The sequence below is a fragment of the Pararge aegeria genome, chromosome 19, assembly GCF_905163445.1.
Source record: "Pararge aegeria chromosome 19, ilParAegt1.1, whole genome shotgun sequence".
NCBI classification, from domain to species: Eukaryota; Metazoa; Arthropoda; class Insecta; order Lepidoptera; family Nymphalidae; genus Pararge; species Pararge aegeria.
The window spans coordinates 16,386,199-16,413,986 of record NC_053198.1 but is presented as its reverse complement, the minus strand read 5'-3'; the positions used below and the strand labels follow the sequence as shown (position 1 = coordinate 16,413,986).

The following is a 27,788-nucleotide window of genomic DNA, read 5'->3' as shown; positions in this document are numbered from 1 at the left end:
ATTCCATTTCATTTAGTATTCAGTATTTCATTTTATATTACATTTAAAAGTCATTAATATCACTTTCACAGTTTACAAATATTTTCATTTTTTAAATAAAATAATTAGAGTAGAAAATTGAAGGTTAGATCAGCACATGTCTATTTAACCTTGTCATTGAATATTATAGAATGTCGCAATCGTCAGAAAATTTATTTCTTACAAAAGTAATAAATAAACAAGTATATTTTCAAAAAACTTTGCAATTTAAAATATTCTTTTCAATACTGTTGAAAAAATCTGAGTTACACCCTAGTCGCGCCTAAAGAAGTTTTGCTTCAAAAAAATAGATTTTAATTACATTTAAACCCTTTATGCTAGAATTGTTAATATATCGACGAACTTGTTGATGATAGACAAACATATCATGTTCTATCAAAATCTAATACTTAGGTATTTCCGTCATCCCGAAATTGTTCCCGAGGGCAGATGATTGTTATTGCTTCAACGAAACAAACGACGCGACAAATAACTGTTACAGCTATAACCTTTATATAGATAAATCTAGCTGAAAACGAAAGTGTCAAATCAAATCAAATGTTCTTTTTAGAAACAGGCATTCATGTTCTTAGGGTTTCTATGAATCGTTAATACATTTTGGATGTCTGATAACAGCGTGATGAGACGCGCAACGTTATCTGACTTTATAAACACACTTACGCGTAATCATGGCATATTCACATTGAAATGATATTTAACGGTACACAGTTGGCAAATTTTGACCGCTGCCAGTGGATGCTAAGTCTAAAATACACGTACATTGTTCAGTGACGTAACGCTGGTATCGCCATGCACCGGCCGTAGTTTGACACCGCGCTCCTGTCGCTGTACCACACTACGCTCTACAGTTCGAAGTTTGAATTAAAACACTCCCGCGCGCTCTGCCGCTGCCCATAGACGTTCGCGCCACATTTTAAGTTTTTTTTCCGAACTATATTTCGTGCCAGTGTTGACATAAAAGACTTATAATAAAAACTTTTCGTGATATTTACTAAGTGAGTAACGGTGAGTTTTCCTGAAAGAATTTATGGTCACAGTGAATATTATACAGGACAATTATTGTCCTTGTAATTTATAATGGTTTGTTATTATTTTAAGTGTACTACAATAACGTACTGCAATTTTTACGGATGCTTATTATAAAGCGAGGCTTCGCCTGCATTATTGATGCGGTTAACGAAAAGGTTAAAATAAAATTGGTTTAAAGATAAGTGGAACATTTCTGAATATTTTTTTTTTATTGAATAACGGAAAATAAAAGGTTTATAAATGTGTAAATTACATACTTATACATTTATCAAATGATCTATATTTCTATTAAAGACTTTACATAGATCTTCCGCTAATTTTGCAAATTGTAAAGTTAAATAACCAATCTCGAAAATAAAAACTCATTTATTGACTGACTATAAGAAAGTTTAATTAACTCCAAGCCAAAATTACCCATCAGCCTATGGGCCTTTAGTCATATATTAATTACTGCTACTGAACCTGCCCCATATTATGATCTGTGGTAGTAAAAACAATAGTACATAAATGTGGCTAATAAAATACAAACAAACTCACCTTACGTAAATTTTAGTGAGCGGCACGTAACATAACAATGGTTGACCTTTGCTTATTAGCTAACCTAGCCGGCCATATGTTACGTTACCTTACTTCATTCACACCGTGTTTGATTTCAAGTAAAAAAAATCACGTTACCAGTGAAGTTGTCAAATTAGTTGATGATCTAGTGGTTTTCTTTTTGGTAACAAAGTCTTAGGTTCAATTCCCGGTTGATGCCAAGAGTTGTACAATTAGCCTTAACTGTCTGAGTTAGGATATTCGTATTGTTTTGGAGAGTAAGTGAATAACAGAAGTGCAATGGTGTGCACTTCATAGATGCTAAAAAGCATTACCTACCCTAAAATTGGTATATTATTCGTCTATGAGGAGGTTTTTACCATTCCAATAATCCTGATTTATGTCTACCCTAGACAAACCCTTAACACGCTACTGCTGAAGCGTTAACGCCCGCCAACCCGCATTGTAGCAGCGTGGAGGGTAGAAGCTCTGAATCTGTCTTCTTTGAGAGAGTTGACTTGTGCCCAACAGTGGGACAATAACGATTTAATTAGGTGATGCTGATGATAATATTAATGATTTTTGGTAACTCCGATTTTAAGTTTGTTAACATACACAAAATATGCATTTACTGCGTTATGTGATTGTTTTGATCTACATTTTTCACAAAAAGGTCTTACAAAACAATATTACTTTATACTGTTTAGATTTAGGCGTCGATAATGCTGAGATAAGCGCTATCTAATGTAGTTTCGGATGTAGAACAAGTTCATAGAAGAATTATTCGCAGATAACTTTTGTATGGAGTCCAACGAAAGTTACCTTTATTAATACACAAATTGGAAACTATTATTTGTACAGAGGATTACTTTGATACATCGGTACTTCATCATATCGTCAAATTACTGGCCCACTACAGGGCACGGGTCTCCTAGGATCTGAAAGAATGAGAAGGGCTAAGGCCGTAGCCCACCACGCTGGCCCATTGCGGATTGGTGGACTACACACACCTTTGAGAACATTATGTAGAAGTCTCAAGCATGCAGGTTTCCTCCCGATGTTTTCCTTCACCGTTGAAGCAAGTGATATTTTAATTACTTAAAACGCACATAACTTCGGATTCGAACTCGGCCCCCCGAAAGTTAAGTCGAGCCGTTATCTGTATTTCTAATATCCTTATTTATTTAAAAATCCAAAACGTGATTGGAAGATGCATGATAGATATTATTTATTCTAAAAACTCATCCAAAAATCTTGTTTTTTCAGTAGGTATCGCTCGGAAATGTTGACATACATCTCATATCTACCTATCTACAGTTAAAAATATTTTCTAAAATCACAGTGAACAGTCTTTTCAATATTGATAAAAAATATTATTAGAAAGATATATATAGATACTAGCTGACCCCAGCGCCATCTGTCGGGCTGATTTGTGAATCTAAACCATCCAGGGTGCCACCCGAACGCATACCAAAAAATTCATTTAAATCGGTCCAGCCCTTTAGGAGGAGTTCAGTGATATACAAACATGTATATAAAGATTGACCTAGCATGGTTCTTTTCTCGCACTGATGCAATCTTTATTGAGACACTAAACTAAGTACTTCCTTGCAACTACGAGTAATTAATAGTTTTATTATGATTTAACCACAATAGTACATACTGTAGATATCCTATCTCGCCGAAAATATCGTCTAGTCTCCAAACGCGAAATTAATATTGCCAGGTAGAGTATCGACACAATCCGACGCACACCTAATTATCTGTATTATAAACAATGGAACTGAAAAATGTGTTTTCGCATTAACACCTGAGTATACATAGCCAATGGCGATTCGCTTAAGCGATTCGTTTTGGTTATGACTTCAATGTAGTTCTTTCATTATTTTAAAGTAGAAAATAGGTAATCTTTAGAAAAGAATATACTTACGTTATTTTGTCTCCTTACGTGCAAAGAGTATATTTGGTATTATAGACGAATTTTAAAAAATATAATTTCAATAAAGTTTACGATATCGGTTTAATATAATTGCCATACTCTGTAACAGGTTAATCCGCTATTGTCTTAGACTGCATCACCACTTAACAGGTGAGATTGCAGTCGGGTGTAATAAAAAAAAGTTACGGTATTTTAGTTTCCTTAAGTGTAATGAATTAATAGTTCTAAAAAATGCGCTTAGTACAAAAAACCAAAATAATTTCTACCTTTTAGTTTAATTTATTTATAAAAGCGTGATTTTTAGTTTTTCTAGAACTACCTTACCTTTTATTATAGCAAAATTAATCGGTTAACCACTCACCGTCAATTTTGTTAATATTATATATATTAATAAAGATAAAGATAATAGTTGGAATTTAAAATCAAGATCGTTCCCGCCTTATCGACTATAGATGAAAATTATGTAAATTAACAAAAATCTTTTTTGAAAAATGAATTAATCTTATCAATTTAGTGTATTGTTATCGGTTATCGATATATAAACAAAGTTTGAACGAAATCAGACCGTTTGAAGAGGGTCTAAATCAAGTCCCAAGGCGTCGGTTACAAACAATCCATACAGGTGAAGCTAATATAAAGCGTGCTCATATAAATAAGACTGTTGGTCAGTATTAGTAGGATTAAGAAAAATATTAAAATCTGTTTTAGAAAATAGTGTCAAGTGGAAATCCTTGCGAACACAGCTAGGGCTACCTGAATCGTCCCCTTTTTTCACAAAACATCGCATGGCATGCATGGAACACGTCCTGTCGCCCTTTCGATTAACTTGAGGCGTAAGGTGTTAAGCCTCATCATATCAACCAATAGACGTCCACTAGTGGACATAGGTTTTATGTAGGGAGTTCCAAATTCCACGCGTTTGTGCCGCTTGGATCCAGCGGCTACCTGCGACGCACTTAATGTTGTCTGTCTACCTCGTTGGGGGTCGACCAACGCTGTGCTCAACAGTGCGGAGCTGCCATTCCACCGCCTTGAAACCATCCTTTCTCCGAACTATGTGCCCCGCCCATTGCCGCTTCAGCTTAAAGTTTAGCTACGTCGGTAACTTTGGTTCTTTTACGAATCTCCACATTTCTGATTTGATCACTTAGAGATACTCCCAGCATAGCTCTCTCCATCGCTCGCTGAGTGACTCTGAGCCTTCTTATGAGGTTAGCGACGTAGTATGTTAGGTGTTAAGCCTCATGAGCCGAAATACTTCGTCGGTACTTCGAAACGTCAATTATTGAGTTATCTGCTTGATTTGGTTTTCCTAAAAATAATAATACCTTTGAATCACAAATATATTTACAAACTACAATTTTATTTATTTCTAGTATATATTATGTAAACTCGGTTCAGAGATAAAAGAAACCAGAAGCGCCTATTGATTGAAAAATAATTTAAATAACATTTTCCTTAAACGAAGTTATTAAAGTAAGTTGTTTTCATACAGACCTATTTATTTGTAACTGACTATGATTATTTCCCAAAGCATGGTTTGTTCATCAACTTATTGTTTCTAAACAATATGCCAGTCAAGTAGCGCAGAGAAAACACCTCGAAACTCATTGCATAATTTTGAAATGCTGTTGGTACATAGAGTTGATCTTGCAAGTTAAGAAAGCTAATGTAGGAAATATAGTTTTATTTTTCGGGTCTTTTTCCTATCTTAGACGATTCCGCCAAGTGAATTGCTGCTAGTAAGTGAAGATGCAGTCTAAGATGGTAACGGCCTGACCTATTAGGGGTATGGTAGTATTATCAAAACCATACCCCTAAGGGAAATAAGGAATATCGTAGTAGGAAGTTATAATAATAATCTTTGGTATAAGTGCAACATAAGACTGGATATATGATAACCGCGAATATCCGTTACACTGCAAATCCAGCCTCCTTCGTAACTGGCGACCTCTTGGCCCCTCACTCTATTGTTTTCAATTACATCAAATGGCTGTCCGTCGGTGCTGTTTAATAATATCTTTGCTAAGCATCCTTTTGGGTTGATAAGCGTATATCTGTGTTTTATCTATGTTTTATAAATCAGGACGTTTGTAACCTAGCTAATAGAGAAAAAAAAAATAAAGAACTGTCATATGCTATAAAAAGTCGTCGATAACCATGTTGGCGGATTAGCAGCGAAACGTACAACAATTAAAAAAACAGTTAAATGGAACTTTTGCGTCTTATTTTTGCGCTCATATTCGTTGTAATATGAGTACATTTTCATATTTTAAGCTTAGAATTAATTTATTTTGAGTGGATCTACCTTATTAGTAACTTTTAAGGCCAAGAATGTCCGTTTACAATGACTCTACCACGCAGACGCACCTTCCATTATCTAAACATTTTTGCTAGCGCTTTGCAAATACATACTTACTAATATTATAAATGCGAAAGTTAGTTTGTTTTTTAGTCCTGACTTCACTATTTCATTTATCTATGTTATTGTTTGTTTTCTTTTTATTGTTGTTACCATTATTATTTGTATATCTCTCTTTTCTATTTGATGTATCCTAATTTTAAATAAATACATATCGTTCGTGTAGTTCATTAGTATAATGAGAATAATAATGTAATTGTTAATTAGTGTATGTGGATTTGTCCGTATGAATTACTTAATAAATAAATACATTAAATTCACGGTCTAACTTAGAAACCAAACGATTGATTCTCGGCATAGAGTTAGTTCAGACTTAGAGTTGGCTACTTTTTATCCCAGGGAAACAAACGGTGGCCACGGGATTTGTAAATAACCGTTATTAACGCAGACGAAGACCGCGGGCAAAAGATATTTAATAATAATTATCGAAATGCACGGGAACCAAAAATAGCAAGCCACCTAAACCCTATAGCTCTATAGTAGATTTGTTCCGGAGTCTAGGCTGGGACGCGGCTGTTGCGGAACCGGTTCACGAATCTAGTTTCTGAGCGCAAACTGCAACGACTTCCTTGTTTCGCTGTGCGATGCAATGGCGCGCTAACATTGTCTCCAGCTCATGATATTATTGTTATGTACTGAAAAGATTTTATTTGAATCTACTAAGTTAATTTATTTATTAGAAGAAGCTGTTAAGAAACTCTGTATAATTGGCTTACTGTTGGATGTCTGTTGATTTGTGAAATTTGACAATCTGTGTCACTAACCGAAAAAAATGGATCTATTCGAGAAATTGAATTTTTTTATGTTTATGTATCAAATACAATGAGATCACTTAACCGATTCAGGTGATGGTTTTAATCGTAGGAAGAAGCTGTTAAAATGTTCAACTGCCATATTTAAGGTCGTCTAATTTGTCAAATAGTTTTACCGAAGTTAGCAACGTCTAATTCAGAAGATTTATGGAAGGTTTAAATTTTTCGGTAAAACACCTGTTTAAATACAAGTGTTATTTTTATTATTGGAAGTGGGTAGCTACTTGCGCTGGTAATTGTCTTATGGCATCAGCATATCCAGTGTCTACATTACATGATACATCGTTCAAGTTACAAAGGACAGATTGATAGAATTTCAATCATATGCCTTACAACGTTCTAATTAGGTCGGTTCTGTGAACTTTTACGAACTTTAAAGTGTACTTAATGGAAATAAAATAAAAATGTTTCACTATATTATTACAAACTAGCCGTGAATGAGCCGACTTAAAAAAATATTCGTTTGTTGTCGCGGACTGTTTTATAGAACTTTAAAGGAACAATATTTCCGACAATTATATTCCGATATACTTTCTACATACTTCCGTCGTTTGGCGTAACGTTTACCTTTAACGCATCGCACGCATCAGAATCTCTCAAAAAGGATATTTTTGCATGAAATTTAAAATTCATGAAAATCGTTGGAGCCGATTCCGAGATTCCAATTATATATATACAAGAATTGCTCGTTTAAAGATATAAGATAGCGTATAACAGTAATTTTTACTAAACTGCTGTTATGTCAATTTTAGACACTTCAATAGGTATTATATCGGGTATGAACATCACAATTCTAATGGAGACTAGTGATTTTACTGATTACTTTTGACTTTCTAGACTACTGCTGACCTCAAAGTTATTATTTACTGCACCTAACTTATTTTGTTTCAAAATTCAAAATTTATTTAGTTTAAATAGGCCTAGTTTCAAACGTTTCCAAAGTGCTTACTTTGGAAACGTCAAGTCAGTATTTTAGTAGTGAGTCTACCACCGGTTCGGAAGGCAGATTCTACCGAGTTTCCCCAATGATTCAGCAACAGATTTTTTGGAGAAACCCGCTACAAAGCGTCGATCTTCGGTTAACATGTTCGATTTTTGAACGCATCCTCTGTTTATAAGTCCTACATTATTTTGTCTCTTCCAGAGGAATTTCCGTCGTCATCTTCATAGAAATATTTGTTCGTGGGCCAATGCCAAGCGTTGCACTGGCTCTGTTTTACAAAGTTTTATCCAAATGAGTATCCGAAAATGGACTTTAAATACCGCAGTTCCAAGCTACATCAGTACGACGTTCTTGATGCAATCGTAGTAACAGGTACCTGCTTCTTATCACTCTAAACGATGTAGAACATATTTTCCAGACGCAGTAACTTTTAACTGAGTATGTACCTGTTATCGGTTAGTGCCGTTTTACATCGGTACCTACGAAGCTAAACTTTACACGCTTGTTTCAGTGTTTGTTTTATATTTATTCCTAGCATATTAAAATCACATTTCTGGGCGGTAGTAAAGACGGCTTTAGAGCATACACTACGCTATTCAAATACGGGTTAACGGGCTTTAACATGAGATCGACGTCTTAACGTGCTGTCCTAGGCACGGGGGTGGACACCGTTACTTTCCAAGCTCTTTTTAGAGATACCGACTGAGATTTTTACTGAAAAGTGAAAACCTCCTGAGGGTCATACTGTAATGTTACACATCCTGTTTACTACGTGTAACCATTATAAAGAATAAAAAATTATAAACTTAAAATAAATTTTATGTAATCTGACTGGCAGTTCTAGAGTTTAGCGCGGTTTAACAAACAAAAAAAAATAACCTACGGTTTTATTACTACAGCGTCGTGTTAGTTAAAGAGGTAGTTAGCGGGTTATCTAAAATAAACTTATTTAAAACATACCGACAATTTCTTGCAATAAATAATTGTAAAGATAAATAAAACAGATTTAAATAACATACATTAAGATTGAAAAAAAAAGCCTTAAGTTATAAATTGTTACCTATTTTACAAGAAGAAGACATTTTAAGGGTACTCCAGTAAAATAGTGATTTATATTCTACAAATATTATGAAGTACTTACAAAGCCCTGTTATCAAACTATATGTCAGTTTAAACTGTGATAACGTGCTCTTGTATCTTGTACCTTCGTTCGCGCGACGCGACGCTTCGGCTCTCTTATCGACGTCCATTGATCAATGATTTAGTATATGGTGTTGTAAGCCGGCCTTCGATGTCAGTGCACAACGTTACCATTAACAGATAGCAAATGCTGAGTTTCTTGCCGGCTACTTCTCGGTAGAATCTACCTTCTGACCCGGTGGTAGAGTCACTACAAACAGAACGTTACTTAGAAAGAAAAGAAAGAAACATTTATTTTTTACATTGCGCCACACATTACAATATTCACAACACCACATATGTTATGTGTGGCACAACCTAGAAAAAAGGTGCCAGCTCAGCATTGTGCTGCATGCGCCATACTTACTACTTATTGTTAAGATTATATTACTATAGAGGTTCATGCATTTGTTTATTATATACTAGCTGTTGCCTGCGACTTCGTCTGCGTTTGATTTTGTTTTTTGATGTGGCATTCAATTGGCATTCAAGTATTCAGTATCGCTAAGCCTTAAATGAGGGGTTTGCTGCTGTCCAGACTCCGATGAGGAGTTCTGTCCTCTATCTCCAACTACATTCATCAGATCTGCACAAAGTTTTGGCAAAATTAAACACTTATTATAACCTCTGTAGTACAAAAATAATTATTTACATCGGTTATAATTTTTCGGAGTTATGGTGTAAAATCGTCAAACACTTTCATGCCCTCTCCCAAAGGAACCGAGCTTAATGAATGAAAACACTTCCTAGAATATGTATATAAAGTTTCATGAGGATCGGTTTGGCAGTTTTTGCGTGAAAGCGTAACAAACAAATTTACGTTGACATTTATAATATTAGTAGGGATATATATGTTTGCATTGTCCCTCTTTCATGTTTTCTACTATTACTTTCACCAAGGGTTGTCTGTAAGAGATTGCTTTTGCAATAAGACCGCTTTTGTACACAACTCTATTTAACTTCTTTTTTAATTGTTTTTTTTTTTTTTCTTTTCTTGTGTGTTTCTTGTATTGTTTCTAAGTTTGTGCAATTAAGTATTCTAAATAAAACGTTTCAAGTATGTTCAAAAGTGTAAGGTACATGCAAAAAACGAAGCGTTTTATATACACATCGCACATGTAGTCTGTGTCTACCTACGTTATATCTACCTCATTTGTTTCACCAGAATGCAATTAAAACAAAAATGTTTACTACATATTTAAGTGATAAATACTTTTCACATCTTTTTGACGGCCGATTGGCGCAGTGGGCAGCGACCCTGCTTTCTGAGTACAAGGCCGTGGGTTCGATTCCCACAACTGAACAATATTTGTGTGATGAACATGAATATTTTTCAGTTCGGATGTTTATCTATATATTCTATATATTATAAGTATTTGTGTATACTATTCATAAAAAAATATTCATCAGTTATCTTTGTACCCATAACACAAGTTACACTTACTTAAGGACTAGATGGCGATGTGTGTATTGTCGTAGTATATTTATTTATTTATTTTACTTTATTATGGTAATATTACTGTTCACATTTTTAAAGTTTTATTTATTGAGTCGCAGCTCGTAATAATAAAGATTAAGCTTATTATTCTATTATAACTGCCCTAAGTTAAAATGCGTGGAAATTAGTCATACGCAAGTGTGCGATGTTGATCCCTGAGTAAAGAGACTATTGTTTTGAGGTTACTGTTTGTTGTAGTTGTAGGTGACTCGCAAAAAGAGCGCTGACCTGCGCAGAGGGCAATTTACATGCATGCGAATGTACTCTTTAAAATATATAATGACATATTCAATATACAAATAAGAAGCCCAGTGTGATAGCCCAGTGGGCAGGAGCTCGATTTCACTTATAGGGGGCCGAGTTCAAATCCCGGTACGCACCTCTAACTATTCTAAATTATGTGCGTTTTTAGTATTTAAAATATTACCCGCTTCACGGTGTAGGAAAATATCGTGAGGAAACCTGCATGCCTGAGTTCTCTATAATGTTCTCAAAGTTATGTGGAGTCCACCAATCCGCAATGGGCCAGCGAGGTGGACTACAGCCTTAACCCCTTCTTATTGTGGGAGGAGGCCCGTGCCTTGTAGTTGGTAGACCTTGGTAGACTACACACGCCTTTGAGAACATATGAAGAACTCTCAAGCGTGTAGTTTTCCTCACGATTTTTCCGTTTCACCATTTAAAGCCGAATATGATATTAAAAAAACACACATAACACTGAAAAGTCAGTCGTGCGTGCCGGTACTCGAACTTGGTCTCCACGAAAGGAATGGCGATGCTGTAACCACTACGCTATCACCGCTTCGTATTTGTTTATTGATATGATGATACAAATGAATAAATACCAAATGTAATTCATAATGAGGGTGATGTACATTGAAAAACAATCGAAGCGTGTAATTATTTATTTTCACGAATCCCATTTCTGTGCATATAGACTTTTCAATCGTCCGTTTACAACTAAGTTTTCTTATCAGACCCAAAGATATCGACCACGTTACGTTCCTTAAGTTATCACTCCGTTATGCAACACGCCACTTTACCCGCGGGTGATGTAAGAGTCTACTAAGGATATATTTGGGGCAGCAGCGTCTTCCGTGCTGCTACTACGCTACTGCGATCAACAACCCGTCTGGCCAGCGTGCCCAGTTTGCTCATAACCACTTATGAGCAAACCGTTGAGAGAAGCCTTTAGTCCAGCAGTGGACCTATATAGGCTATAGATGTAATGCAACACGCACATTAACACATACACACACACACACACATATTTGCATGCTTGCATGATTGATTTTGAAAAATTCTAAACATTAAACAAAAAAAAAAGTATAAAATTATAAAATGTAATAAATTGGTTGTCATGTTATCAGTAGATATATTAAACTTTTTATCGGAAAGAGCGAGACCTCCAAATACAGGTTTTTTCCTAACTTAAATGGAGGTCTTAGCCTATTGTTTTGTAATGTAATTTAGATAACAAATAAATTATTTTTCATTTTCATTTTTCATTTTCACTGTTATTATTATGTAATTTTAAATTTTGTAATTATAATCACAAAGCCTATGTCTTATTACAACTGCCAACTGGGGAGAGATGTATGATAACTATTATACGATTTTATACTTAGTTTAGTTATTAGGGCCTCTAGTTTAATTTTTTGTTAAGCTTTGGTAACCTGTTTACATTGTTTTTTAGAAAAATAAATGATTATTATTATTATTAGGTACTTTTCAGATACTTTTACTGTTCAGATACTTACTTTAGTTTTCCTTCGGAAAGCTACGTCGGGGAATACGGACAAGGTTTAACTGAGTGCCAAGTGTGAGATTTTCTACCTACGTTAACTGATTTGATAGCGTGAAAGTTAACTAGGATTTATATGGTATTGGAAAAGCGCCATCTATTGACAGTGCGGTTTCCCATTAAAGTAACTAGGTGATAGATCGTATAATCTTTCAAATAGCGCGTTTTCTTACAACATATATATAGTTTCATTATTTGCTTGTTAAACGAAACCTCACTTTACTTTTTTGCCCTTTTTGTTTTTTTGTAATCAGCAGTTTGACTGCGGGATTTCGCAAAACATTTAGTAGAATTTTATGAGACAGCTTCTGTGATTTGATACAATCACTAAGAACAGCCCGTTTTTCCGCCAAACGAAGGAGCTAATATATGAGTCCTTTATCTGGGGTTCTTCGTATACACATTAGTAAAATAAAACTATATATGCAAAAATACGCTATGTGGCGAAAAATGGGTTCGATTCCCACAACGGTAAAATGTTTATGTGATAAACATAAATGTTTTTCAGTGTCTGCGTGGTAATCTGTATAAGTATTTATGTGTTTTATGTTCATAAAAATATTCATCAGCTATCTTACTTTGGGCTACAAGCTACGCTTACTTTGGGGCTAGATGGCGATGTGTGTATTGTTGTAGTATATTCATTATAAAAGTGTATTTATTAGTGTATTTTAAAAAAGAAATATGAAATAACTAAATATGAGGTCACTCCGGAAGGACTTTGCCAAGCCGGTGTTTACTGGCAACACCATTGTTTTAGATATGACATCCGATCCGGGTTGAGCTTGGTGACATGAGGATGTTTGATGCTCGTATCGTGGATAAACAATACACTAATGTTGTCATGTTACGATACAGAAGCTTGAATATGAATTGGGTATGAGGAACACAGCACTGCTACTTGCGGCTGCGGAAATAACAGATGTAGGTAGTAGGTACTTCCCCGAACCTCCCAAGCTGTGAGCGTTGTGGTTTTAGATGGGAGGTCGCGGGTTTGACCTCCGGCAGGGGCAATTTGGGAATAATAATTTCTGAATTTTCTCCGGTTTGTCTGAGAGGCTACCACTCTTTCAGCAAAGATGTGACGTTAAGCGATTTAGCGTTCCAGTACGATGTGTAGAAACTGATTTGGGTTATGGGTTTTAGTATAACTGCCATCTCTTTAACAGATTAGCCCGTTACCAGCTTAGACTGCATAATCACATATATGCTTAACCAGCATGTGAGATTGCATTAAAGGGCTAACTTATAGAATACTAGCTGTTGCCCGCGATGTCGTCTGCGTTTGTCAAAACATCTGGCATTCAATTTAGGTGTAATTCTACTGAAATGTTTAAGTTGTGTATGCTTATATAAAAAAAGAACTGGTGTGGTTTTAAAAATATTTTTTTTCAATTCACATCATAAACAATATCTAAAAAGAACTGTCGTATCAGTCTCAGTTCCTCTTATCACTTACAAAGAATAGTAATCGAAATCGCATTATTAGTTGATTTATATGCTAAAGTTAACGAAGAACATTTCTGACAACTTTTATTTAGTCATTGCACTGAGGGCCTCATAAATCGGTTATAATTTGTCGGAGCTATGGTATAAATCGTCAAACACTTTCATCCCCTCTCCCAAGGGAACCGAGGTTAATGTCGGGTTAAAAATCATATATTACTTCAACACTTCCAAGAATATGTGTACATAGTTTCAGGAGGATCGGTTAAGAAGTTTTTGCGTGAAAGCGTAACAAACAAACTTACATTGACATTTATAATATTAGTAGGGATAGGGGTATTGGAATAAAAACATAAAAAATAACGAGTTTGTCACGTGTGTCATGGTTTATAATGACTGAGCATGAGATGCTGTCAAGTAACTTAAATAAACGCTCTACAACCTTACTTTCATTACTTCGTGTTGCGAAATTTGGCACGAAATTAATAAACTTAAATAAAATTCCCAACAAGTATAACTGGGTCAGTGAGGCCTTGAATTGGTTTACTGCAATAGATCACCGAGAACATTACTTCATTGAATTATTGAGAAAAACTGCCGAGGTGAACGCTCTCAGTGAAATCTGCATTAAAATCAATTTATCGGTGGACACAATTCCGACCAACCAAATACATTTGACTTTTGATCTCAAAATGTTGAAGATGAACTACTCATATTTATGCCTATTTTCGAAACCGAAACCTATAATTTTTTTCAGTGTTGTGAGTGTTGCCTTGCTACTAAACACAATTCATTTGATTGCGTTGAGAAAGCATATTTGAAATACTGCATAGAAGCCAGTGGCGTGCAGTGGGTTTCTTACCAGGGTATGCATACAGTAGATATAAAATCCTCTTCCTATACACATATACAGAGCTACACAGCTACAGGCAGAGGCAAATTTAACAATTTCTGAATTTTACTCTGGTCTTGTCTGGTGGGAGGCTACGGCCGTGGCTAGTTACCACCCTACCGACAAAGACGTGACGCTAAGCGATTTAGCGTTCCGGTAAGATGTCGCGTAGAAAGCGATATGGAGTATTGGTTTAATATAACTGCCCTACTCCCTAACAGGTTAGCCCGCCACCACCTTAGACTGATCATCATTTACCACCAGGTGTGATTGCAGTCAAGGTCAGTCAAGTCTAACTTGTAGTGGAACAATGAAAAAGGAAGTCGTGGGCGACAGCTAATTGTAAAAAAAACACTGTATGTTTACAATGATTTACAAGTAGGTATTAGCTAGACTAGATTAGCGGAATGACCTACAAAAACTGCTGCATACAGATATTGCAGTTTTATATGTGATGGAAACATAGCGAATTACATATTATGATAATAGTAAACTATGCTCATTTCCTTTGAAACTATAAGAAAAACAATATCTTTTGAAAGAGATCCAAGTCAAAACGCTAACTGTATAAAGTTTCTGATTATTCTGTTACTAGCGGTCGCTCGCTACTTCGTCCGCGTATAAGTAAAACCTTAATAGATAGCCAAATGATGTAAGAGACTTTTGTTTAGGAATTTTAAACTTTAACCGTTTACGCAGCGCACGCAGCGGAACAAGTAAACTATGCTCATTATCTTTGAAACTATAATAAAAACAATATCTTTTAAAAGAGGTTCAAGTCAAAACGCTAGACGAACTGAAAATAGGGATTGAATAAATCAAAAGGAAATTGAAAACAACACAGCCAATGCAATATGGCTCCCAGCTGTCTCGCACCCGGGCCTGGCGGCACAATTACTCCGGATGCACGCTATTGTCTCATTGATCTAACTAACGCAATTATTCTGGAAGAAAAATAACCGATTGACCGCCGAGATACAGTACACTTCTTATCTGTATAAAGTTTCTGATTATTCTGTTACTAGCGGTCGCTTGCTACTTCGTCCGCGTATAAGTTAAACCTTAATAGATAGCCAAATGATGTAAGAGACTTTTATTTAGGAATTTTAAACTTTAACCGTTTACTTAGCGGCAGCCCTCGAAAGGAAAAATCCTCGACTTTAAATCATTCTTCATTGGTGCTATGCTCCTATTGGTCTTAGCGTGGTAATATATACTTAGATATCCTATAGCTCATCGATAAATGGGCTATGCAATACTGAATTTTTTTTTTCAAAATCGTTTCAGTTGTTCCGCGTTTAAGTAAACAAAGAAACAAACTCTTAAGCTTTATATATAATAAGTATAAGATTTTGATAGCATTCTGTTGGGACTATCTTACTTATTAGAGGAGTGTTTTGAAGACAAACAATATTTCAGAGATTGCTTGCAGCAATAAGGCCGCCTTTGCTTGCCTACATTGTGTACCTACTGTATACTCCTTACTGTTTTTTTTCTGTAAATTATACGTGCAATAAAGTGTTTCTTCTTCTTCTTCTTCATCCCTAAAGGGCAGGTTGCCTTCTAAAATGAACCCATTTGTTACAATTTCCCATCTCTGTATAGAGTGACTTTTATAGAATCAAGCAAACCCTATTTCTTAGAGGGTTGCTTTTCAACGTTATCCTCTGCGTTTTTGAGCTTTTTGTAGCAGAGCCTATTGGCATGCTTATTTCTGCCGCTAAGTAGCATTGTGGCAATGCTGTGTTCCGGTCTGAAGGGCGCGGTTGCCGGTGTTATTATAGGCACATGTTGCTTAACACGTACGCCTTAAATTGATGGACACAGGATGGATTGCATGCCCTGTGAAGTGTTGGTCTGTTCATAGGCGATGGTATTCCACTTACGATCATGTTATTGGTCCGTCAATTATTAACATAAAAAAACACACATGTGAAAGTCCCTTCGAAATCGGTCAAAGAGCACAAGCTCGCTAAAAGTTACTTTAGTTACACACTTTTTTATGCTTCACTTTGTGACGGTTCAAGAGAGAGAAAAAAGTGAGAAACGCTAAAATAAGATACAACTACATTCATATACCAATAGACCATGTTGACACATGTTGCCCGAGAGTACGGCCATTGTAATTGATATTCGCCACTTGATATTATGAATTTTAATGCCATTCATACACGCATAACCGATGCGTGTCGATACCTGCAGTCGATCGTCGGTCTGCAGACGTGCCTTCCTGCCATCCGCACTCCGCATGTGACAGCTGACAGTACGTGTGTCGTGTGGGGCATTATTGACTCTATACATTTGAGCCTCTGCTTATATTCGCCTGAGACCTAGATGCCTGGCTAATACCTGTGAAGCAAGGGACACTGTCACGTCCAACGTGTGTAGCGGCGTCCTTGTTTTTGCGCCCTACGAGAAACCATTGACAAGATTACTGCTCGAACGAACGCTTCTTGTGAGTGACCTTGCGTGAAAAGAACCATTAGATAATGCGCAGGAAGTGAACTTAACTAAGTTACTTAAATACATAGGTTATTAAAAAGAGATGAAAATATTGATATAAAATATCCAGATAAAAAATAAAAAACTGAATTCTGAAAAGGGACTGAACTTGAATTTAAAAAAGTTAATAATTTGCACATGTCTTTAGAATTTAAAATGTGCGTTAAAAAATGTATATAATTTTTTTTAATGCATTCTTTAATAAAAATACATTTCTTGAACCGTTACATATAGGTAACTAACTAAGTATACTTATTTGAAATGCATGTGGATGTCAAAGATACATGGACGTTATCATATTTCTGAGAACATTTTGCTGATCGAAGGGGTCGAGCAAAGAAGATACAAACACCTGTACAACGGTTTATGTTTTTGTGGACATGGAAAGTAAACAACATCTACGCGATCGTTAGGAAGCTACCCACTATAGGTAACCGGTAGTTACGCATCTCTGCAATGCTCAAGGTGAACCGCATCGCGGGGCACACGATTGTAGTTGAAAAAAAATCCTATTAAAAGTGAATGTAAGTACACAGCGGTACTTAGTTCTTGATATAGCTACTGACTTACCTATATTTATGCATCCAAACTAATCCACACTATACTTTATCCCTAGTAATATAATGAATGTGGAAGTATTTTTGTTTATTTGTTTATTTGTTTATCCTTTCTTTACGCTCTAACTATATAACTTATCAACCTGGTTTTCGGTATAGAGTTAGTTAAAAGGAGAGTAATAAATAGGCTACTTTTTATCCAACGGTTCCCGCGGGATTTGTAAACTACTGTAAATAAACCCGGGCTAGCTGGTGTATAATAAAATATCGCTTTAACAACAAGTAAATAAAAGTGAAGTATAAAAAATAGAAATTCAAAAATGTTTTATTCACGTAGACCTTAATTACCACTTATGAATCGTTCATACATTTAACATGTTAACACTAATGTTAGGTGATGTTGATATCTGCATTCGTTAAGTTAAAATAAAAGCTAGGAAGGTTCCAAACGTGTCCTGGTCTAAGCAGAGCCCACACCAAACCTAGCCAGGTTTTTTTTTTGTTATCGCCATCTCACAGTCGAGTTAATGTTAATGTTTAGCTTAATGTTAAGCTTTCGTTTTAAACCGTGGTCCATTCAGCCATTCGTGGCATTTACGACTTAACAATTACTACTGCTATTTGCTTCCCTCTTGAAAATACGTATAGATTTAGAGAAGTGTAGTTTCGCAAGCTGATCTAGGAAATCCCGCGCTGCGCAACTACTGGTGCATTGACAGAAGCGTTGCGCAAACGCAATGCGCAGTGAAAGTTACCGCCATACTCAAACGGACCTTCAAAAGCTCTCTTAATCTTAACCAAATACGTTCTGTTTCTCTTTGAACATATTCCAAGATTTATAGTCAAACTGTAGTAAACAACTAAACGTATTAACTAATTGAATTATTTGATAGTGCCGTGTTGTGACGGGACTGCCTCGTATGTCCAGTGGTTAGCATCTAAGGATGTCGAGGCTTTGTAAAATTGTGTGTATTCTGTTATAAAAAAAACAGTACTTCCTAGCTCGAAGAGCACGTTGAACCGTCGGCCCGGTTATTGTCTCTTTGTGTTGTAGTGGTTTTTTATTCTTAATAGTAAAATCATTTATTCGCACGATTTTCAAATAATGACATAAATCATAGCTTAATACTACTTATGTTTGGTTGAATCACTGATAGACTGAGTAAAAACTCGTACTATAGATATCAGTGCTCTCCCCTGTATAGTTAAAGAACACCAACCCGCGTTGTAGCAGCGTGGTGGGCCTATGCTCTGAAAAACTATCTCTCCTATGCGAGACAACGCCTGTGCCCAGCAGGGGAATGTTTAGGCTGCAAACAACCAGTGTGGTGAGTGGTGAAAACTGTTAGAATACAATTGTCACCACCCCTCCTCTCATCATCTTACGACCTTAAATGTTACCACAGTCCACAACTGACAACTAATGATATTGGTTGTCACCGAGTACTTTTGATGAATACTTTGTACAATCCTATTAACTTAATATTTCTATTTTTCAATTTCATATTTTTTAATGATTATGGAAAAATTTGGCGGACAAAAGTTTCACATCATTACGATGATGGTAATATTCCATCGAAGCCGTGATAGCCCAGTGGCTAGGACTTCGGCTTCTCTTACTTTTCTAAGTAATGTGCGTTTTAAGTAATGAAAACATCACTTACATTAACTGTGGAAAACAAGCGAGAAAACCTGCATGCCTAAGAGTTCTCCATGATGCTCTCTAAGGCGTGTGAAGTCCACCGATCCGCAATGGGCCAGCGTGGTGGGCAGCGGCCTAAACCCTTCTCATTGCGGAAGAAGACCCGTATCCTGCAGTGGGCCAGTAATGGGTTGATCCTATAATGAGGATGAATATTCCATCGAACTAACCTTGTAGATGTTATCAATTTAATGTTGGTGAGCGAAAGAATATTGAATAAACGGTTTGTTTGTTTACTTCCAGAAAATGAATCACAACGACATGATGGCCGCCCACGACCACAGCGCACATGACCACGGCGCCCACGACATGTCGGACGGCTGCTCACACGGCCACGCCATGGTGGTAAGTTAGCGAAATTTCCCCTTCCGAATGAAGAAGAATAACGCCCATCGTCTAAGAAACTGTAGAAACACCATAAAAACGGATACTAATTGTGAACCTTCCCATAATTTAAAGTCATGCACATGCGAACACTTCTTGCCGTGTGGTAACGGCAGATCAGAATACATTTGTCACCACCCTCCTCCCCTTTACGCGGGTGTCGTACGAGCCGACTAAGGGATTTAACGGAGCACGGACAGCAGCGTCCTCTGTTCTACTACTACCATCTACTGCAACCACCAACCCGTCTGCCCAGTGTGGTGTGGGTAATTTGGACCGGGCTAAGCATAACGAAGCAAAATGGCATGCAACGGCAGAATCCTCCTCCGTTGCCAGTTATATGAAAATGTTAGGGTATGCAGGTATGCTTTCGTGCAAGTATGAAGTGCACGCCACTGGTGGTGATTATGGACAAAATCTCCCGTTGGGAGAGGCCTTTAGTCCAGCAGTGGACTGGCATAGGCTACTGATTACATGCGAACAAGCGGATAGAAAAATGACATTGTTTATAATTATCATTCATTCATTTCTAACAGTATGCATTCAGTACAGACTACAGTATATATAACTACAAAATAAACCATGGTAAACTGCATAAAAAAAAATAAAGTTGTATTTATCAAATCTAACGTAGGTAAAAAAGAAAATAAACCCTAAGAGGGTCGAAACACAGATAGCGTATCTCGCGCGGCGCGTGACGCACTGTTTACGATTGTGATTGCGCGACCTAACCGCGAGTAATATTATTACGTCCGAGTTTAGTCAGTACCTACGTCTAACGTAATAGGGCCTAAAAATATCGCGCGCATCTCGCATCAATGGTTTATATTTTTTCCTTTCAGCTATTGATAATTCATTAAATAAATTATGATTAGAATGACTTCTAGCAGATCTAGTTTTGTTGACATATCTTTACTAAATCTGATTTTCCGCTAGACTGAAAAATAATTCAATGCGACTTCCCACACAACGTGTTATTTTAGTTCTTTATTTAAATTTTGGGATAAATAAAAATTACTTTATGTGTAGTGGCTATTAGTTCTCTTGGTTATGTATAAACGTTTTCAAGTAACTAAAAAACCAAAAAGTGGAAAAGGAAATGAGCAAGGAGCCACGTAGTTATTCAAGGAAGCGTTAGTTTGCAACGGTGCACGGTGCGTATCTTGCGCAAGACGCGGTGTAAGTGCGCTCAGTGTGTTTTTGCCCTTATGCACGTAAAGATATCACCGCAGCAGACAGCCGCGGTGGGAAACTAGATACGTTTGTAACGGCGGTCAGCTTGCGGTGACCGATAACGACATTATCAGAAACTCTTTGGTGCTGCTACTGCGCTACTGATACCAATTACCTAGAATTTGTTTTATTTTTATTTTTTTTAATAAGTCTCAAACAGTTCACTTAAAATGTATTAATTACAGTATTTAAAACTCCGGCTTTCAATGCATTGTTCATTATTCTACTAGCAAGGCCCTTCCAATTGCTATCAGTATTGAGGAAGTTGTGAAAAAATATGAAATCCGCCATTTTGTCTCCTCTCAGAATTTGAAGGGATTAGGCGTAGTCCACCACGCTGGCCAAGTCCGGATTGGTAGACTTGAGAGAACAGGCAGCTATTAGGCATGCAAGTATCCGCACGATGTTTTCCTGCACCGTTAAAGCTATTATATATTTTATTTGCTTAAATTAAAAACGCACACAATTTCGAAAAGTTAGACTTGCATGCCGGTTTACTGTATCATAAGTTTTTTTTTTTAACACAGCCTAAGAACTTGCTAAGTTAAGTTTTTAGCTAAGTTAGTTTCTCTTTTGTATCTCTTTTGTATCTAATATAGTTTATATTCATTTATTTTAGTACTTACTACTATTAAAGATTAAAATTTACACGCTTACTCGGTTCATATTTTTCTACAATGTAGCAGTATGTTTTTTCCACAGCTGGTTATTCTTCTAATTAAATACCTAAAATAATCGTGGCAGATACGCATCGAGGACAATCCTCTGCTTTTTCGGTGCTAACCATTTTATGTGATTGCTTTATTTGATAAATAAATTTAAAAAAAAAATCTTTTTCCGAACATCTAAAACGACTTCAATGTTTATATTTAGTCAGTATATTAATGATTCCAGTTCCACGCGGGAGTGCAGCAAGAGATCTTGTTCCGAGGCTGGGAGACTACCACGGCGCTGGAACTGTTCGGCTCGGCGGTGGCCATCTTCCTCGCCAGCGTGCTTTACGAGGGCTTCAAATACTATCGGGAGGCGCTGCACGCCAGCGCGGTCACCCCCACGGGGGACTCGCAGGTCAACATCGCCAAGAACGAGTGCGGCGCGAGGGGGACCTGCTCCGGACCGGCTGTAGTGAAGTAAGTCACGTTCCACTGTTACTGCAACTGCATTCACGTCTTAGTTTCGTTAAATCCCAATTGAAAATCATTGAGTTTATTACGCTAAATGTCAAAGTCTAATATTTTCTTCAATTAGGCACACAAATACGTACATATTACTGAGATTTATTTTACATCTTGTTACTTGGCAGGGCCACTTACACTTACTAGATAGAACTACCTAATTTCTGGATAACTATAAGAAAAATGAATAAAAGATGACATTAAACATTATAAAAGACATGTTATTAATATAGTATACTATAGTGTAACTCTGCGAATCACTTTAAAAGGTCATTCAATATTCTCAGAGTATATCGACAATTCACGGAACAATACTGATATGGTACGATATGCGAGATATGAGGGTTCCAAATGCGCCCGTCTAAGAAAAAATCCACAACAAACTTAGTCGAGTGCCCTACGTCCTGCAGAATAGTGGAAGTAGGTAGAGCCTCGTGACAGACCTCGTTCGGGGAAGTACTACCTTGCTTAGTTTTGCAGCTAAGTGCCGTTGTTGTAATCATGTGTTCTTGAGTTCAGAATACTTGTTAACACATGTTAACCATTATTCATTGTAAAGTCAACATCTCCTGAGGATGCTCCGGTTTCGGAGCGAAACGTGTGTAGAAGGTACATTGCCGAGGATCTGTTCGGTGTGGAGTATACGGATTGAAGTAATTATAAATGACACCATACAGATTCTGCTGCTGTTCGCGGAGTATAGCAAATTAAGCTTAATTTTCATGATATGAACAGCGTGGTTGTCCGTCTAATTACAGGCCCATGAGGCTTATTACTTACGCATTAGGTTGATGGACTCAGGGCAATACTCTGTTTTGCCCTGCAAAGTGTTGTTCTGTTTATAGGGGGTGGTTTCCACATTCCGGGATAAAAGTACGGATCCACAATTTTATTGTATCAGTGGCAAATTTAATTAAGTCCGGTGCAGCGGATTCAGAGCCAAACAAAGGTAGCACACAAACAAAATGTTACACGTTCGTACATATGAGTTTGGGCACAGTAAATATATATTTTATATGGGATAGAAGTAGGCAAATCTTTGGTAAAGACCTTGATATACTATTATAATTTGGCTATTCAAGAAGTATTTATAAATTTACCCTAAAGTTTCTTATTCAATATCTGTTTGTTTTTGCCTTTGTTTGGATTTATATCAAGGTACATAAAAATAAGTTGTGAATATTTTCAAAGAGTGAAATTGAAAAATTAATTTCTTTTGAAAAAATAACCGCCTTTAACCACAAGTTCTTGTACTCTTCAAATGCAACTCTACGCAACATCCTCAAGAGATTAATATTTTGACTCCGCATAATTGTCAAAGTCAAATCAATTGCAAATAAATGCGTTATGAAGTAATAAACAGGACAAGTTCATGGAGACACTTAATATTCTACATTGAAAGTTATATCAGTTATCTATTAAGTACTTATATATTAAAAAACGAACCTCTGTTTCCTGAATCTATATATATAAAAGAGAAAGTGTATGGGTATGTTCTGTAAAGGATCCGAAACGGCTGGACCGATTTCAATGAAACTTTCAGGGAATCTTCGGATTGACCTGGCGAGTAATCCTGTAAAGTTTGGTGACGATCGGAGCACTCCTATTTTTGAACTGTCAAACTGTCAAATACAGCTTTTATTTACCATGATGATATTCTATTGTTGGGTGTACATGGGTGTAGATAATGATCTTCACTCGCTCGAGAAGAGAATAGAAGAGAATGAATACGGAGAGAAATAAATGATTTAATATATTATGAGACTTAAATTAAAAATTTAATGATGTAAGTTTATTGTTTAAATAAAATAAAGCAAAATCTAGCCCGGCGAAGCGGGCTGAGTACGCTAGTACACAATAAAAGATCGAACCGTTAACTTCAGCGGTTACCTTAATATAAATGTCATAGGCTGATTCATTTTATGATTCCGCATGGCCAGTTTTGCCAGTTAAATAAGATACCCCAAAGCTTCCTTGTTTAGTGAAGCTGTTTCCCATTTCTCGCGAGTACTTCTTTATCAAGAATTTGCAATATGCAAACTTTACCTATAGCAGGTTTATCGGGGAAAACCCGATCGAGTCATCTTATTACTATGAGAGTTATTCATTCTTTATTATTCCGATATATTCCTTTACATATCGTTACTGATTGTCGACCACTATTTCGATTTATTTGTTTCGATTATTATGAATCTGGGTGGAAACAATTCTAGGGCTAGAATGTACGAATTCTTTGCATTCTCGTCGCCTCGTAATTTCACATTGAATCTAGAGCTTGCATGCGGCTCTAGGTCATCAATTGAACTGCATTGTATTCAATGAACTGCGCGAAACACAGTTTGTGGCAGTTGTAACTCGCCTCACGGTCATTCGCCATTGTGGGGAAGACCCGTGCCGGTAATCGGTGGATATGATGATTGCATGGGTGAGCTACCGCGCGCTTTATTGCCCTCTACTCGTACCTTACCCTGCACAACAAGGCGCTCTATGAAGTAATTTTCTAGCCAGGAGACCCGCCTGAGCAGTAACATCATCGAACGATGTTTTAATGTCGAGTTCTTGGAGAATGGAAATGTTATGCAAAATTCGGTCCATAAAAATCCAACTGAAATTATATTCTTAAATCAGATACAGCCCTAACATCGCATGCAAAATTAAAATCATAAGAGTCCTGCCACTTTATTAGGTATGCCGGTATGCGTCACGTAGCGTTCATACTATGCGCGTGTCGGTCTTTTATCTTCAATCTTTAGAATGTTTTGAATTAGTTTGTATAGAAAAATAAATATGAATGAATGAATGAAAGAATGAATACACTTTTATTGTACACCACAGAGAAAATTTACAGAGATACAAATACAACAGCACAATAAGGTAGAACGTACAATTTGGGGGAACGTACAAATACAAATACAAAAATAATTATTGAAATCGGTTATTATTTGTCGGAGTTATGGTGTAAAATCGTCAAACACTTTCATCCCCTCTCCCAAAGGAACCGAGCTTAATGTCGGGATAAAAAGTATTCAATATTACTTCTAACACTTGCAAGAATATGTGTACAAAGTTTCATGAGGATCGGTTAAGTAGTTTTTGCGTGAAAGCGTAACAAACAAACTTACATTGACATTTATAATATTAGTAGGGATAGGGATAGGGATAGGGATACTTATGCGTTTTTCAATATTATTTCGTAATTCTGTTACACGTTGTATAATTGTTGTTCGCAGGTACTCCATGTTCTCTACGGCGCACATAGTGCAGACGTTCCTGCATGTGATCCAGTCGACGGTGTCGTACGTGCTGATGCTGGTGTTCATGACCTACAACGTGTGGCTCTGCCTCGCGCTGGTGCTGGGCCTGGGGCTCGGCTACTTCTTCTTCGGCTGGAAGAAGAGCACCGTGGTGGACACCAACGAGCACTGCCAATGACGACGCTCGGGCTACATGTCGCCGGCTAAACTGTCAAACCTCACAGGTGCTTGAGAGCGTACCAGGGCACCCAAAAACTACAAAAATATCACCTTCTTAATTCTGTCTAATTCTATCAGTCCGTTTTAATTTATTTTTTAGAAAGAAAGAAAGAAAAAAATATTTTTTACATTGCGCCACACATTACAATATTCACAACACCATATATGTTATGTGTGGCACAACCTAGAAAAAAGGTGCCAGCTCAGCATTGTGCTGGACATTTACAGGACATCCTTTACATAAATTAAATAAAGACGTGGCTTAACATTATCTTGCGTACTGAATTTTGGAGGTACGATATTTGTGTTTTACAAAATGACGTTGTTACGACTTCAGAAAGTAATTTTCGTCCAATAGGACGAAAATTACGATTTAAGGTTTGGTATTTTAGCTGCAGTTTAACTATGAGATTTGCAAGCTCGGAAGTGTTTTACGTTTTTAAATATCGGAACATTATAATTTTTAGTATAAGGGACCTAATTTTTCTCGTTTTACAATCATTGCTGCTGAAATGAATCTGCTGAGATAGTTAGTTCCATTTTAATCCGAATTTATTGTATTTCGAAAAGATTGAAATTAATGCGAGTGTGTAAATCGCTAACTAAGGACACTGGTTCATTGGTAAGCAGTTGCTTTTTACGATATACACTTTACACAAGGCATGAATGCGGTTTTCGAGAGTCTCTCTCATTAAAATATACCTTATGAAACTTTATTTAAAGCTCTAGTTTAAAAGTATTACAAAATTTAAAAAAATAACAGAGTTCAAAAAATAACAAAAATTATAAGCATTTAGAAACTCGAAAACCATCCAAAGTTGCTCCTAATCAAATTTGAGCCTAAAAGTTTGAGGCAAGTAAAATGTGGAAACACCTTAGAAACCGACCGTACGTTGCTTGTCTTTGATTTACATAGGTTTAAGAGTTTTTCTGACAGAGAAGGTGTTTATAAAAACATCATGGCATCATAATGCACTAAAACGTCATGATGAAAAAAGTCAACGCCATGTCATGTTTGATATCTACCTGCCCGTTGATATGTTTTTATTATATTCAACCTAGATGAAAATATTATACCTACATATTCCAATATGGATTTCGTGACAAAGTTCTTTAAAAAAAAACAAATTTGGAGCCGACTGATAAATAAGTAACATTCCTTGCGACAAGTTTGTTTTTATTTGTGAAAGAAATGATTTAATAAACTGCCTACCCATACTACCTAATTACTTACCTGGTTAATTAAGTGAACGCGGAAAACTGACCAAATTGCTTTTGCAATTAAGCACTTTAGTACAAAGGTGCAACCCAATATAGTACAACCACAATATTTAATTAAAAATCTAATTTTTTTTTTCTTTTTCCTTTCCATTTTATCAGCTTACCAAACTACACCCCTAGTAACTAAGGACACAATAATCAAAGGATAAGCTGTAATAATTTTTATGTACTGCCTGCTCAAACCTTCTTCTTCTTTTGATTAGCAGTTTGATAAATAAGCAATGCTACACATTATTTTACGCCATCAAGTGGTGAATATCTAATGGTTTTATAAATTGCATGCTAGACCATCCGGCTTCAGCTAGTTTCTCCATTCGTCAATAGATGGCGTAGTACTAACTGTAATTTAAAGCTTTAGCCAATAATCATACTTTATTTCTCTGCAATAATATACTTTAGTAATAATTATACATGTATGACAATTATTTCGTTGTTTTAAGTTCAATTTATCATCTTGCCTTTTTGTATTGCTATAAATTTGCTAGGTAGAAATAGGTAGGTATATTGTTTTAAATATTGCATTGTATTACTGTTTTGTATTATTCTAGAGTAAGTACTTAGGATGGAAAAAGTATCAAAGCCTATCTTAGGATAGCAATCACTAACTCAATAAGATTACTTATTGAGTTAGTGATAGTTATCCTGTACATGGTAACCTACATTTTTTTGGTTAAATGTGAGCCCAAATTATAGTACCTATCCAATTATTTATTTTATTCAAATTTACGTCATTTTTTGGGTGTACAGCTGAAGGTACTTAGGTACCTAACGAGTTCACCATAATGAAGCTCTTCTATATTCGTCTTTGAATAGTATTCGTCCTAAGATACTTGTGATATTAAGTTCGTTTGAATAAGATATTAAAATGTTTGGTATTTTTGTATAATAATAATATTATATATTACATTTAAGTACCTAAGTAATAAAAGTGATACTATTTG

The 27,788-nt window shown here is 36.2% G+C and overlaps 1 protein-coding gene across 3 annotated transcripts; it reads left to right on the top strand.

Moving 5' to 3' along the window:
- Positions 1 to 863: 863 nt before the first annotated feature.
- Positions 864 to 27,753, top strand: LOC120632250 (high affinity copper uptake protein 1). 3 transcript variants are annotated; one of them, XM_039902070.1, is made up of 4 exons: positions 864 to 1,034; positions 19,545 to 19,646; positions 21,813 to 22,048; positions 25,324 to 25,525. In XM_039902070.1, the coding sequence occupies exons 2-4, from the start codon at positions 19,548 to 19,550 to the stop codon at positions 25,523 to 25,525; spliced, it is 537 nt and encodes a 178-aa protein (XP_039758004.1). In that variant the 5' UTR covers positions 864 to 1,034; positions 19,545 to 19,547. The 3 variants fall into 3 exon arrangements, with proteins under 3 accessions (XP_039758004.1, XP_039758003.1, XP_039758005.1); XM_039902069.1 differs by having other exon boundaries at positions 864 to 1,044; XM_039902071.1 differs by lacking the exon at positions 864 to 1,034 and having other exon boundaries at positions 19,548 to 19,646; positions 25,324 to 27,753.
- The last annotated feature ends 35 nt before the right edge of the window (positions 27,754 to 27,788 follow it).